At 35.8% G+C, this 16,236-nt stretch overlaps 2 protein-coding genes across 3 annotated transcripts; one reads left to right on the top strand and one right to left on the bottom strand.

Annotated features, from left to right (window-relative positions):
* The first annotated feature begins 9,012 nt into the window (after positions 1–9,012).
* Positions 9,013–11,056, top strand: LOC126612650 (transcription factor MYB26-like). 2 transcript variants are annotated; one of them, XM_050281111.1, is made up of 4 exons: positions 9,013–9,411; positions 9,606–9,735; positions 9,956–10,230; positions 10,360–11,056. In XM_050281111.1, exons 1-4 carry the CDS (start codon positions 9,279–9,281, stop codon positions 10,812–10,814), a joined length of 993 nt encoding a protein of 330 aa, XP_050137068.1. In that variant the 5' UTR covers positions 9,013–9,278; the 3' UTR covers positions 10,815–11,056. The 2 variants fall into 2 exon arrangements, with proteins under 2 accessions (XP_050137068.1, XP_050137067.1); XM_050281110.1 differs by having other exon boundaries at positions 9,956–11,056.
* Positions 11,057–13,358: 2,302 nt separating this feature from the next.
* On the bottom strand, positions 13,359–15,955 carry LOC126612652 (uncharacterized). The gene is made up of 3 exons (XM_050281112.1): positions 15,603–15,955; positions 14,242–14,341; positions 13,359–13,695 (listed from the first exon to the last, which is right to left on the bottom strand). The coding sequence occupies exons 1-3, from the start codon at positions 15,865–15,867 to the stop codon at positions 13,623–13,625; spliced, it is 438 nt and encodes a 145-aa protein (XP_050137069.1). The 5' UTR covers positions 15,868–15,955; the 3' UTR covers positions 13,359–13,622.
* Positions 15,956–16,236: the final 281 nt, after the last annotated feature.

Below are 16,236 nucleotides of genomic sequence, written 5' to 3'. Positions count from 1 at the left end.
AATCTTAATTGAATTCACCGCCTGACTTGCACAGATTGATGTTGAAGTCAGCAATAGCAGTGGTAACTGTGTTGTAACACTCATGTCTCTATTACAGCTAAAAGCAATTTCATAATTTAATATGAATTAAGGTGGAATTTTCCTTTTTACCAGCAATGGTCTTTCAGAATGCTCCAAAACTTGTGCCACAGCTATCATTTAGCATCCCGACCATACAGAGGATAACCCAACAAAGAAACTTCAAGACAAAGTAGAAATTATACCTTGACAATAAGAAGACAACCTGAAGGAGTTCAAAAATCCTATGATGATAAGAAAAATATATTAGTCACAACCCAAGCATGTGTAGGCTCATGCCCACTTCCACCTCCCTGTATCATCAAGGTATTTAAATTAGAAAGCCTATCTCTGTCACATAGTTTACAATTCCATTTCATTCTAAAAGCCATCAACAAGGAAAGATTCATTTTTACAACGGAAAATAAAATTCAAAGCTTTCAATTTCTACAAGTTCCTCGAGTCTTGTCTAAAAAAACAAACAGATACACTAAATCAAAAGAAAAAGAAGTCATAAAAAATAAATGAAAATTTGAAAAGTAGCAAAATTGTGGGGGAAAGAAAGCTCTCACCTTTGGTACGTTTAAATGGTTCTTCTAGCAATTGGGTTTTCTCAGTTTTGAGTGAAGTGTTGGAATTGGAGTGATGAGTGTGATTAGGGCGGCTATGGAGGGTCTGCAGGTGAGGGAGAGAGTTGGGATGTCTGTATTTTTTCCTATTCTATTTTGGCTTTTGACTTGTGTTAGAATAAATGACAAAAGGACAATAATTTTTGGGTTCACTTTGTGCGACGCGGGTGGGCCTTCATCGGGCAAAACTGCTTTGTGCGACGTCAGGCTTCGTCGTGCAAAGTTGGGAAAAAAGTAGTAAAGATCCTTCGTTTGGCGCCAAAATCTTGTGCGACGCATAGGAGCGTCGCACAAAGTTCCGTTGCGCAAAAGCCATTTGCGCGACGTTTTGTGTTTAGCGTCACGCAAACATACTTTGTGCGACGAAATTTGCTCCGTCGCGCAAATTGATTTTTGTACCAGTGTTTAGAGTAACTTCCTTCGTCTTAGAAGTTGTTAAGGTAGATTAGACCAATTGTTCGTTCAGTGGGGTGGCCTATTGTTCACTAAGTGGATGAACTTCATAGGAAAATAGCACCAAAGGATGGCTCCGTCCTTGTTAACACACACCGTTTGATCAGTAAGTAAACACACACCGTTTGATCAGTAAAATAATGTTGATCTGACGATTCACACAATGTTGGAATTCATATATATTCCTATGGCTGAATTTCCCCGTTTTCAACTAGACCACACTAGGATGAAATGGTTCGTAGGTCAATTTCACAAGCTAGGGCACATGTTTTCAGAAATTTTAGACAGTATCTCTCCAATCCGTTAAAGGTTGACTTGTCTCTACATGCAAGCAATTCTCTCCCAAGATGGTGCACTGTGATTGGTCCACAAGCTGCTCACGTGGGAGGTACGTGCTAACAGAGGAAAGAAATCAGGATTCCACCAAAAGCTATGAAATTTTGTTCATGTCATTTGATGGGGATCTCTGCAAGTAAAACTGGAAAGAAAAAAGAATGGCGACATTTCTTCAACTGTGAGTAAACACGTAAACTTTCTTTCACATGAAGAAAAGCAACTCAGTGTGGTGGGTCAAGTACTACAATCTGTTTTTTTTCTTGCATGCAGCTTTAATTTTCTGTGTCATTTTTTCTGCAGTACTTAATTGTTACTTTGTTTCAATATTGCTACACAGCCTACACTTTATGGAGTAGATTTAAAATGTGATTTCATATCATCATCGTGTTTGATTACAGAAGGACTCGATAACACTTTCTTTTGTGGATTTTGACCTTTTGTTGCAATCAATTAAAAAGTTAATAATGTATTTGCTTTAGATTCTATAATTTACAAATTTTCAACTCCTTTATGCATGTCATAAAAAGAGTAGCTCATTGGTTATTGAGAGTATGAATCTGACATAAAAAAAATGAGAGACTTTGCATGTGCTTATAAGTAAGTTAAGCTACTCACCTATATTGCCAGTTGGTTTTGTGGAACCTCAACCTTCTTCACAGTATCAAAGTAGGTTGTTTCGCGTGTAAAGCCCAAGAACCACATATGCTCTATGTCACCAAATTTATGTTGTCCACGTACTTTGAAGGGGCATGTTGAGAGTATTAATCTCACATCAAGAAAAAGAATATGTTGTATGGATTTATAAGAAAGTTGGGTTACCTCAACTTCCATGTTTAATCCAATATTTTGCAACATATATAGTTTGATGATATATATTTTCAGGTTCAAAATCATCCTACCAACCCCCCTTGACACTGATCCTTAGGCCAATTACTTGTGGTTCCAAATTTTCTTTAAAACTTCTGCTTTTAGTAGCGTTGCACTTTATCGTACAGAACCTAGAGTGGATTGTTGTCCTTTAAGATTGCATGGTTAGAACACTAATGCATGTGATAATAAATATAACTATATTGAAACCCTAACTTGATGAAGCTCTAGCAGTCATGGCAGTCGTTGAACTGAGAAGAAGAAACACCAAGTTTTCTACAAACTCCTAGCCTTATGACAATGCTCTATGGGAACACTTGTCGTGTGTTCTAGGGTTTATAGAGAGCTGTATTTAAATAAGTTAAGGGCTAGGGTTTTCATCCATAAAGGAAACCTAAACCTACTTTCTTAGCGTCAAGGGTAAAGTATCATAATCACATTCAATTAAGGATTCTATCAATCCTACTTCCATTATAAGATACTTTCTATATGATTGATATCTTTAAGAGATCAAATCACAATCCACATTATTCTCTAATTATACATTCCTATTACATGGAGTAGACCATATAAAGGTTGATTTATATTGGATAAATCCAACATGGATGAAAAATTGAAAATGATATATAGTTATTGAAGCTTTCAACTTAACCAAGCATTGTGTTTCAAACTATACGCTGACATATATACTTGATTCATATCTTTCATTTCAGTCTTTCAGAGGGTGCGGTTAGAGTTTGGAGTTTAGGGTTCATGTTGCGATTAACCACATTTAAAAAAATGAAGGTATGTAATCGATATGGGGTCGTTGATATGGTCGATGTTATAGGTTTGTCTCAATATTATATCTATAAACGCAGCTAACCGCAACATAGAAAGAATGTATATATATATATGTTTTAAAATATATTTTTATTAAAGAGAGGGAGAACAGTTCGAACTATTATAATAATTTAGAAGAATAGGAGTTTTGGAACATAGGAAGCATAGATAAAAATTCACCACTTTATCTACTGGGATATTAATTAAACCACATATAATGAATGTATGTGTATATATACACACACACACACACTAAGGATAAAAAGGTTTTCTGTAATTTTAGAATTGATTACTGTTGACTTTTTACTCATATTCAAGAGAAATGGTGTTTAGAAGGTATAAAAATAGAAAATAAGGTTTGCTTATAGTGCTTTGGCACAGTGACAGAAAACAATGATGTATAAGCACTTTAGTGCTGGTTTGATCTTCATTGATTTCCTCCCTCTTAACAACTAACAGTTTAATTCACTAACGCTATTGTTCGTAAAAAAAAAAGAGTATATAATCGTCCTCAAATTAAAGTTGTTACTTCTTTCTTGATTTTGTTGCATTTGTACATAATCATTCTCACATAAGTAAAGCAAAGCAAAAACAATGAGAGGAAAAGTAAAACACAAACATGGAAAATGTGTACAATCTAAAATTGATTAAATTTGTCGAACAATATTTTGATTGAAAATGACCCATACCAGGATCAATAACCTGTTGATAGAAGACAATGGATGACCTAGTCATTCTTTCATTTTTTTTCATTTGATTCTCCAATATGTAGGGAAAAAAACAAAAATCTCTTGCAGCTAGTGTCCTTTGATGGCTCAACATTTTAAGCAAAAGAGTTTGTTGCAATTAATTGTTGCATGTGAAACAATAAATCAAGAATCTCGGTTGGTCTTATTTCTTCCATCATAAGCATTCCAAAGTTTTGCTTTTTCTATCAGACGCAACCAATTAATATCACATGCTTGGTAGGAAGCCTAATTTGCACCCTGGTTCACCACTAACATGATTTTTCTTGAAGATCATTAATCTATCTGGAACTGCATTTCTGTGTGTCCATTTGATAGACATATATCCCAAATTTCAATATATATAGTGACTTCTTAAACACAAAAGTAAATTAATACGCTTAAAATTTTCTAACACGCTTAAAATTCAAACATGTCGATCGGCTTCTTTTAAATTTTCTTTAACATGCAAGTGAAATTTTTGTTCGTAATTCTAGAGATCATGGAGTATGGTTGTTGAACCAAACACCATAAACAAAAAGAAAAGTTAAACTACAAGCTCTCACTGTGCGAGACGCGTGTATGTAACAAACTCAAGTTGAGTTGCTACAACTTATTCTGAATCAAAGAGAATCGAACTAGAAAAACCGTAAAGAATGGACTTCGATGGATCCAGTCTAACAGTCCCACCAAGCACCTCTAATTATTGGATCGTTTTACAGTTGTACTCATAAACTGTTGGAATTTTTTGGATCGCTGGGCCCGCCCCACTCTAACGACACCGATACTGTCCCCACTTAACCACCTGCACAATCCTCAGGTGTGGGGTTTTACCACAAAAGGCCTCGGTATTAGTTAGAGTGGGGTAATACTATTTAAACACCGATGTGGGACAGTTTTAACACTCCCCCTCACGGGTAACCTCATTTAGTGGTTCACACGTGGAGATCCACATCGGTGATTGAAACTCAGAGGTCGGCTGACGTTGGACCCACTTGTTTTCAATTGGATGTTAAATCTGCATTCCTAAATGGTACACTACATGAGGAAGTATATGTGGATCAACCACAGGGATTTGAAGTTCAAGGACAGGAAGATAAGGTCTACAAGTTGAAAAAGGCTTTATACGGTCTGAAACAAGCTCCTAGAGCTTGGTATGATGAGATAGACAATTATTTCAATCGATCTGGTTTTGAGAAAAGCCAAAGTGAAGCTACTCTGTATACAAAGTTCAGTGATGCAGGTGTGCTTATTGTATCTCTGTATGTAGATGACATTATCTACACAGGGAATTCTGATGAAATGATTCAAGAATTTAAGAAGGATATGATGAAGCAATATGAGATGTCAGATCTGGGATTGTTACATCACTTCCTTGGTCTAGGCATAGTTCAAACAGATAAGAGTATATTTATTCATCAGAAGAAATATGCCAAGTCACTACTTGAGAAATTTGGATTGAAAGAATGCAAAGCAGTAAAAACACCACTTGCAGTTGATGACAAGTTATCTAAGGAAGATGGAAGTGAGGATGCTGATGAAAGTTTGTACAGGACAGTGGTTGGTAGTTTGTTATACTTGACAGCTACTAGACCTGATCTAATGTATGCATCATGTTTGCTAGCAAGGTTCATGCACAAACCTACTAGAAAACACATGGGGACAGCTAAAAGAGTCTTGAGATATGTGCAAGGTACATTGGATTTTGGAATCGAATATGTGAAAGGAAAAGCTGCTGTGTTGATAGGCTACTGTGATAGTGATTGGGCAGGAAGCTTGGATGACATGAAGAGCACCTCAGGCTATGCATTCAGTTTAGGTTCAGGAGTGTTTTCTTGGGCTTCTGTTAAACAATGCAGTGTGGCTTTATCTACTGCAGAGGCCGAGTATGTAAGTGCTGCAGAAGCTACAACACAAGCAATGTGGTTGAGGTTTGTTTTATCTGATTTTGGAGAAGAACAAGTGGAGGCTACACCTTTGTTGTGTGACAACACTTCTGCCATAGCCATGTCTAAGAATCCAGTGTTTCATCATAAAACCAGGCATATTAATCGGAGGTATCATTTCATAAGAGATGCCATTCAAGACGGGACAATTGAACTGCATTATTGCAGCACAGAGGAGCAATTGGCAGACATCTTTACCAAGGCTCTTCCTAAGGATCGATTCGAATACTTGAGAACTGCTCTTGGTGTGAAATCAGCAAAACATTTAGAAGGGAGTATTGAAGTATAAATGTATTTGCTGTGGTAGTTTCATTATAAACAAAGTGTAGGATCTAATGTAAACCTTTGGATCATATTCCAATTGGTATTTAGATTAGATTGGATTAGAATGAGTCATAGCTCATGACATGTGCAAGCATCTTATATGATGACTTTGAAATGAATGGTTGTGATGGATTTGTAATGTTGTGAGAGGGTATAGTGCCTGCTAGGATCTGTATATTTGCCAACGGTATTCTAAATTATGTGGATTAGACTGATGAATCGATTAATTTGTAGAGCTCAATCGACACGTTTGTAATTTGTACTTTGAACTTTGGCATCATGTTTCATATTATATAAAAAACAAAGCAATTAAGTCAATTATATATTAACAAGGAATCCTCAAACAGAATGTAAAAGCCTGCTTTTTATTCTCAATTGCTTTTCATAATTTGTCAACAAAATGGAGCCCCAGATGCACACAAAAAGTGGTGCACAACAAGATTCTTCAACCCTTTCAATAAATTTCTCTATCTAATTCCTGTTCGTGAAAGATAATATAAAACTTATAACCACAGTTACGACACTAATACACTTGCAGTCTATCCTCTCCCTTTTTTCTCTGTCATCCTTTTTTTTCACTTTGTTTCCATGCCACCTTTATCTTTAATAAAATGTTAAAATTAAATAAAAGCATAACATTACCAAATGGAGGCGTAATTTTTGTGTGTTTCTAAACCCTTTAATGGCCTCAGATGTACAGTAACCGTGGCGACTGATAAGAAATAATCGGATTAGCTATTGGCTGCTGGACAACTCTTCCTTTGGAATACAAAAACAAAAAAACAAAAAAAAAATTCAAGTTTTATTTGAGAATGGTGGACTGGTGATGATGTGCCCAATCAACAAAGCTATGGAGGGGAAGGAAAGGACTGTTCGGTGTGTGACTATGGATGATTTGAGGATTGAATGTGGCTGCTGGTCAATCGCCGTGATAACAAATGTGAGACGCTTGGCCTTTTTTTAAGAAAGAAAGTTTAGGAGATAACATAGAGAAATTATACTGTTAAGTTGGGCTAAGTGAGTGGACATGTGTCACAAAATTAGAGAGGCCACAACCCTTTTGAGTGTAGAGAAAATTTAAACTCGGCAGTGAGTGGTTTATACCCCATTTTTTAGTAGTAGAAGTTTTATTAGATTTTCATATTCTAGTAGTATAAGTTTATAGGAGTTTCAAGCAAAGCATTGGTTGCCTCCTTACATTTATTCATTGCAAATCATAGGATGACTAAACATGCAAAGCATCAAAAGTAAGAAGGAATATATAAAACCAAATAACTTCTTTTCAAGTGTTTGAGCCTTTCTCCGTTCAAGCTAGCTTATACGAATCACATTAATAATAGTAACCTGACATGGATGTTCATGGTTGTGTTAAAAGAGAATAATTTGAACACATGAATTACGTAAGTTTCTTGTTTGTATGATCCTTGATCATATTCAATTCTTCATGGAATTTTCTTATTAAACATATATGCGATACGAGAACTCGGATTTACTTAACATAAATGAAAAAAAGGAAAGAGTCAGATGACACAAAAATAGGACAACCAAGTAAAGAGAACCAGATCAACTCACACTTTTTCTGACTCCATATGTATTGGTAAACAATGGCCTGAATTATGTTTCCTAGATACTTGATGATTTTAAGAAGTGAGATGATTCTCCTATGAAGCACGAATAGGGATATGGTGATACAATACACGACTCGACGATACAAAAAAATTTTCAAAATTAGGATGCGATACGTTATGGATACAATAATTAAAAATATAATAGTACACAACAATAAAAATACATATTTTAATAACACAAAAATTCACATTCATCATCTAAATTCAAGTTCATTTAATTTGTTGGAGAAAAAAATATGGAATCTAATTCTCTTGAAATATAGAAAAAGAAGTGTGAGACTCGTATTCATATAGTTTTAATAGAGGAAAACTCTTCACATTCATCATATTTAAATTAAAGCTTTGCCTTTTATTGATTTTCTTGTGTATTCATCAAGTCAAAGCAATATCCGTTGATACATATTGATGAGTATCCAACAAGTATCATATTCAACTAAATATTGAATATGAGAGGCATAACCTAAAGTATTCGTGTTTCATAATGATTCTCATTTTCATATTTAACAAAACGTGGAAAACTCAAGAATCAAAAGTATTCAAATTCCTATTCTCTTTAAATAAACACACATCATCGTCTAAATAATTTATGGGACTCGGATCCCCTCTAAAGCAATATATGGGGAGCCTGCTGAGCAGGACCATCGGGCCGTTGAAATTTGATTCAACGACTATAAACGGAAGGGCTTTTAAAAGTTATAATAATTGCAGCCGTTTGATCAAATTTCAATGGTCTGGATAGCAGGCTCCCCATATATTGCTCCAGAGGGGATCCGATTTCTAATTTATGTACTTGGGTTGACTCCTTTGCAAGCAAGAAAAAGAATTGGAAAAAGAAAAAAAAATCAAACATTTCAAAGTCCATTTTAAAATACTTTTCATTAAAATCCAGCTAAGACTTCAATCTTCATGAATTAAACCAATTGTCACATTTTCATTGCCCTGTGTACCTGCACATTGATCCTCTCTGAGCAAAAGATAAGTCTCCCAAGAGTAGGACCCGACAAATACACAGGCAGGACCCACCACCCTGCATGTGAGACACGTGCACGTGCCAGCCCATATCTCCGAGTGAGCTAAGGATTAATCCACTACAAGCCAACAAGTCCCACAGAAAGATACTGCATTTTTTAAGCCCTTTGCCAGAAACCCTAACAGGGGCCACCATATATATTACCATGTACTGCTCCCAAACGTTAAATCCACCACCACCACTGTACTTACACGTTCATGTCATGCATCCATTTTTCTCTTATCTGTTCATATTTTCTGAGTGATCAGACACTAGCCGTGGCTACCAGCTTGTACATTTTCAGTTCACTGTTTCTTTTTGTTTCCTTTTTCTCTGCTGCTTAATCATACAAGTCGAGCTAAAGAGCTAGCTCCCTTTGTCTCTATTGATATCTCTTTTTCCGTTTTATCTTCTTCTGCCTTGGCTGCAATACTACTTTGAGAGAGAGAGAGAGAGAGAGAGAGAGAGAGAGAGAAAGAGAGATGGGACATCACTCATGCTGCAACAAACAGAAAGTGAAGAGGGGGCTATGGTCTCCAGAGGAAGATGAAAAACTCATCAACTACATCACAACACATAGCCATGGCTGCTGGAGCTCAGTTCCTAAACTTGCAGGTACTCTCTCTCTCTCTCTCTCTCTAGCTCAACATGTGTATATACATATATATTCGTTATCGCTCTGCATATATACGTATATTTATGTTTTGGATTGCTTGGGATATTGGTTGCTAATTAACCCATTACAATTTTTCACTTAAGTTTTCTTATTTTTAGTTTTTTTTTTTTTTAATTTGCTTCCATGAGGCCAGGCCTTCAGAGATGTGGAAAGAGTTGTAGACTGAGATGGATAAATTATCTGAGACCTGACTTAAAACGTGGGAGCTTCTCTCCCCAAGAAGCTGCACTCATTATTGAACTCCATAGCATTCTAGGCAACAGGTATAAATATTCGAATTGTTTAATATTAGCTTATATCACCATTGTGTATGTTTTGATAGCTGTTATTGACAGTCCAAGAAAGTCATCACGCACTTCAAATTTATAAAAATATAAGCAAAAATTTAAGGAGTGCAAGATGACATGATTGAAGTGCCAATACATACACCCTATGTTCTTTCTCTCTTGATTATAATGATCTTGATATGTGAATTATAAGCAGATGGGCTCAGATAGCCAAGCACCTGCCAGGAAGAACAGATAATGAAGTGAAGAACTTTTGGAACTCGAGCATAAAAAAGAAGCTCATTTCGCATGAAGTTATTCCTGCATTTGCCACCTTTTCTAATGATCATATTCACAACCCTAGTGGTCATGGCTCTGAGGAAGGTTTCTTCACTCTCAATACAAACCCTAATTTGGGTTCTCAACCACAAGATCAGCTATACCTCCCCATTGTTCCATCACCAATGCCATCACTAGGTCTCAATTATCATGGTGATTTTAATAACATTCTCAAGTTAGACCAGACCAATTACGCTTCCAATTTCGTCGATTGTTTTTTGCCTCCCTTCCAATTACCATCAAATAATTCATCCTCATATGAGTCCTCATCATGGTCCGCAGGATATCAACCCCAACCCCAATTTGATCCAAATATTCAGCAAGTTCAAAATTTCAGCATCAATGAAGCTGCAGCTGCTCAATATAATAATATTGGTAATGAGCTCATGGTTCCAATTAGTATGGCATCGTCAGCATCAGTCACTTATGAAAATCCTTTTATTTTAGCCACCGTACCTAAATTTTGTGAGATCATTGATGGTAATGTTTGTAGAATGCCAATATTATACCCATCTGATCTAGAAGAACTTGATTCACTTGCCAAATTATCATGCTTTACATCTAGTCATGGATCTCACCCTCAAGATCTTCAATTTCCATCCAATCAATTAGAGTGCATTGATGCCATCATATCATTGTTGCCATCATCTTCATCATCGTCATCGCCTTCATCGGCATCTCCATCCTTGTTACCATTATCAAGCAACCAATTCGACACAAACTTTAACGCTCATTGAAGCTGCTTGGAATCCTAGCTATTAGACATGATCTAAATTTGCGAATTAGGTATTTTGTATGGTTGGATTCAATATTCATAGAATGAAAATTGCATATATTTGTATCTTGACATTTGCATAAGGTGACGCTATTCCCATTACTAGAAAACCTAAATGTTGCTAGTTCGCGCTCCCTAGGAAGTGATGTTTGTTGAGACACCATATGTTTCTCTCTCTTTTCACATGTTGCTCACTTTATTATACTCTGGTCAAAGTACTCTCTATTTGAATATCTTTTATATTGTACTCTAGCACCTTCTTCATTATTATTTGAAAAATACCATATGGAGTTGCTTTTCTCTTTCTGCACACTTACCGTTTATTTCTGATTGTTAATCATTTTTTGATTAATTCATTACGAAGACTATAACGAGACTAGCTAGAAGTGTGCAGCACACCAGGTAGAGTACAAACAGTACAGCCTAAAGTCAAACCTTAGAAAATAATTTAGGCCACAAATTCTTGACCCATCCAGCAGTACTAGAAAGTTGATTTTTACACTTTTTTTTTTTTTTAATTTTAAGCAAACGATATTATCTACGTTAAAGAATGGACATTTGAAAAAATAACCAAAATTGGAACACTATATAGAATTATAGCCATCTTTTTAAATTTATGAAATGTATAACCAAAAGTTGATATGAAAGTACTAATATACCCTTAATGATTAAGACTTTTTACAAAACAAATTCAAAGCCTCATCTCAACAACCTAACAATTCCAGCCCTCTCAATTTATGATTATCAACATCAAAAGCTAAATTTCCAACAAATACGTTGGCCTCCTCCTGTGGCTCGACATTCGAATCGTCCTCTCTCTCTCTCTCTCTCTCTCTCTCTCTCTCTCTCTCTCTCTCTCTCTCTCTCTCTCTCTCTCCCTCCCTCCCTCCCTCCTCAAAGACCTGTTTTCCACGTTGCCGTCGCTCTGACAATTGTAAGCATGTTGTCCTCTCCACCCCAATCCAAGGTCTGGGCTACGAAGGCGATGGAGGAGAAGCGAGTTTTGCTCCTGAGGGACAACTCATTTGTTTTCCACACTCTAAAGTTCACTCCTTTTTCTTCTTGAGAGATTATATTCACACAACCCAAATTATTTGCCCCACGTTCTTTTATTTTTTTAAATATTTTTTAGATATTTTACACAACACTAACACTTGATAAAAAAAATATTAAAAAATTAAAAGGATGTGAGGGAAGTAATTTGGGATATATGAATATAATCTCTATTCTTCTTTCCCTTTTGTAGACCAGATAATCACTCAAATCCCACGCTTCTTCCGAGCTCAGCAACCAAGATTCAAATATGCATAAGGAGTTTCAGTCAAATGAGGAAACCTTTAGTCAATTGAACTACATTCGCTTCACCCAAGAACCCACATTTGTCCAACTCCTTCCTTCTATTTTTTGGACTAAATTTTGTGCTGAAAAACAAGAACAATCAAGTGTGAAGGAAAACATTGAAGATCGGGAAGCGTAAAGCAGCAAAATCATTTGGGTTTTGAGAGTCTTTGGATTTGTTTTGTTAAAAGTTGTCATTAATGGTATATTAGTAATTTTATATCAACTTTTGATTATAATTATCATAAATTTTAAAAGTTGGCTATAATTCTATATGGAGTTCAAATTTTGGTTATTTTAATTTCTAAATTTCCCTTAAAGAAGAGGGGATGAGCTTAGCCTCACAACGGGGTAGTAATAATGTGGTTCAAATTTGTCTTTGGCGATAATCAAATCTAAATCTCTCACAAACGAAAAGGAATACCACCAGACCGTAATACTAAGTGGCTACACATTATTTTTAGCCTCTCACAAATTATTATTTATTTACGATCATCAAATTGAATAAAACAAACAAAAAAAAGGACAAAATTAAACAGAGATGTATATGAAAGAGAAAAAATGTTTAACATTTCCCTACAAACAAAAGATTCATGAGACAGGTCTCGAGTCTAGGTCGCAGAAGTGGTATTTTAAGCAGGTTCAAATGGGCCCGTTTTTAATTTGAATTTGCTACAGATGAATTTGCTAGATTAATCTAATAAATTAGTAATCCTCTAAATTATTTGTTGGTCAAAATTAATAATCCTCTAATTTGTTGATAGAAAAATATATTGGCGTTGAGTGACAAGCTCAAGTTTCATAATCCATCCGAGTCTGATAAATTGATAATTTAAACAAACAATGAAATCACAAGAGAAAATCGTTGAAAACCTTCCACTAAATGATAATTTTAAACAATGTAATCGTGAGAGAAACTTGCATGCGACATGATGCATATACCGTTGTAACTCAATAACAAAACAGGCCACAGTTTATAAGCTTGACCTTGCTTTTCCAGGCCCTGTTGTTTTTTTTTTTTGGTTGAAAAATAGATTTTGTTAGATTAATCACTGAGAGTGTTCGAACTCACGCTGTTATGCAAGGGCTCAAAGGGTCACTTGCTCCAGGCCCTGTTGTTTGAATCCTAGTAAAACAGCAGCATGCCGAACCAGAATCACACAGAAAAGAAAATCAACTACTAAACTGGCTAACATTATGAAGTTCTGAGGTAACAAGAAATTTCTGACAAGCATAAATACTTGGAACGTGATTTAGTAGCCAACACCTTCAAGGTTGCTAGAAGAAAATGTCATCAAACTAATTCTGGTTCTGCTAAAGAACCACAGCACTCCAAGGCTAAACAACTACAAAAAGAACCAAACATTACCATGATCCAAAGGTAAGCTTGTCGACTAGATCCCAAGGTAAGACTAGGCCAGCGAAAGGAATGTTAAGCTGTAACTCTTGCTCGACCTTTCGCTATTCTTCTAGCAATTACTCTCCGTCCACCCTTGGTTGCCTTGCTGTGTTCATGTGATAAATATGTTAGTCACAAATGCAAAATATACAGATTACTGGTTGATGTTGAAACTTGAAAATAAGAGACAACACGGCTCACAAAAGCTTGTTTAGAAAAGTAAGCGCCCTCATAAGCTGATCTGACAGATAAACTAGCATCACGTTTTGAAAAGTATACAAGTTTAGTGAGAGTTATGGACAAGGCTAATTTTGATGATCCATTATCCAGGTAACTAAAATTGCATCAAGTAAAATGCTAAAAGTAATGTTGCATATCAGAAAGAAGTTGATTGAGATCAAAATTAGCATTATATCTACTTGCCCATAACTACTTTAATCCTTTTCATTGATAAACATATAAACCTAAAATTTGCATTATATATACTTGCCATACTATTAAAACCATAGAACTAAATCTAAAAAGCATCCTAAAAAATTGTACATGCTATATCTTAAAAACAAGACCTCTTGCGAGAAGAAACCAAGGTTTTCTATAGTGAGTGTGTGTGTGTGTGTGTGTGAGAGAGAGAGAGAGAGAGAGAGAGAGAGACCGAGCAAAAAATCCATGGTTCCTCTTCCGCCGGATGGTACTGGGCTGGAACGTTCGCTTTGGAAATAACAGCATTGGCTCTGTTGATGAAGAATCACCTCCTGAGAAATAATAAAATATAAATTAAGCATGACTGAAAGTAGCATAAATGGAGTCGCTGTGAAATTACAAGTTAACTTTTATCCAGCCGGCATACTTAGCAGGAATTGCCTTTTGGACAACTCTTCTTTTCTGTTCCTTTTGGTACTTATTAAAACATCAAAAGTTGGGTTTTCCCATCCTAAAATGACAATTATAGGGGAAGAAGACTAAAGGACATAAAAACGAAAGTTTTACATGAATCTCTTCTAAACTACACAACTTCACATAGAACTACACTATTATCAAAAAAAAAAAAAGATTTTTACACTAATCTCTTTTGAAATACACAACGGGACACAGAACCACACAATTTGTGTTAAAAAGAGAGAGAGAGAGAGACAGAGATTTTTATACAAGTAACTTCTGAGCTATACAATTTCACACAGATATTTCTTAACCTAAAAAAGAATAATATTCTCTCTGTAATGTTCTCCAAAAAACAATATAGACCTCAAAAAGAAACTTGCTTCTGCCCGGCATTAGCATTACCAAAATATGTGATTGATGGTTGTTCATGTTGAAAAATTATTGTACATGAAAAATCAAATTTTACTTTAGAACCCAATCTAACGACTTTAAGCATCTATTCGCTGTCTATGTGATGGTCATGATCCAAGACCAATGATTTATTAGAAAAAAAAAATTGACAAAGAAGTATACTTGTGTGCCTAAAAACGTAAATGACAGTTAAGGCTTCAAGAACAAAATCTGTAAAGTGATTACAAACCCAGCTTATGAGATTAACTAAGTTTCAGATCCCCAACACCCCAAAATCTATCAAGTCAAAGCATCCAGCCACGCTTAGAGGTATGAAAGCTGCCAATGAAGGACATGCTTAGAAGCTAAACAATGTTTATATACAAATATACAACTCAGGGAATATGGCATTATACTACTGAAATGCTTATTTCTTTCCGAAACAAAAAACCGAAATCTATGAACAAAGCCAATCAAAATTCTCATTCCTAATACACTAAATTTCTCAAATTGATGTCATCTGCCCGCTCACTGAGAATATTAAATAATTACACGCCAAATAAATCTGTCTACTTCGTGCAGTCCTAAAAAGCGCAATTTAGCACAAAACTGCTGATTCTAATATTTTCCAACATTTTCTCAGCAACCAAACAGTAAATTAAATTCAAAATACCGAATAAAATTACAAACTTTCCATACGATCAAATTAGAAGAAACCGATGATGGGAGAGTGAGAGAGAGTACCGTCAGGTAAGTAGAACGGGAGATAAGGGAGGCCGCAGGGGTACAAGAACCCTTCAGAGGAGACCCGTCTAAGCGATTCGGCGTCGTTTTGGGGCAAACGGAGGGAGGTGTCGAAGTGGGAGAGAGACGGGAACATCTTGGGAGTGATTTCGAGGCCGTGAGAGACAATATGGCGATTCGGACTCGGGTTCGGGTGGAGCAATGGCTTGGATAGGAACCGGTTTATGAGGGAAGCTCCGGTTCGAATTAGGGTTTTGGACGCCATTTCTTGGAAGAAGATGGAGCTGCTCAGTTTCTGCTAAAACCAATGTAGCTACTGGAGAGATGGGTGGAGTGTAGGCATGGACGACACCAATTTTATTGTCGTTAAAAATATGGTTACGGCATACAGAGGGGACTGAGGCCCGTTTGGTATTTACATTTAAAAAAAAAACAAACAAACAAACTGCTTCACTCTAAAATTAAACGGTAAAAAGTGTTATATTTGTTGCAGTTCTAATAGTTTATGAATGTTATAGTGTAAATACTATATTGTTTTAGGAAATTCTAAGGTATTCTACCACCTATTAGGGGTAAGAAATTAATCTTTCATACTACTATAAATAAAAGAAAATCGGGCGAGAAACACGCATCA

Source organism: Malus sylvestris, chromosome 17 (genome assembly GCF_916048215.2).
Source record: "Malus sylvestris chromosome 17, drMalSylv7.2, whole genome shotgun sequence".
NCBI lineage: Eukaryota > Viridiplantae > Streptophyta > Magnoliopsida > Rosales > Rosaceae > Malus > Malus sylvestris.
Note: the sequence above shows the minus strand (reverse complement) of the source record. Positions and strands in the feature narration are given on the sequence as shown.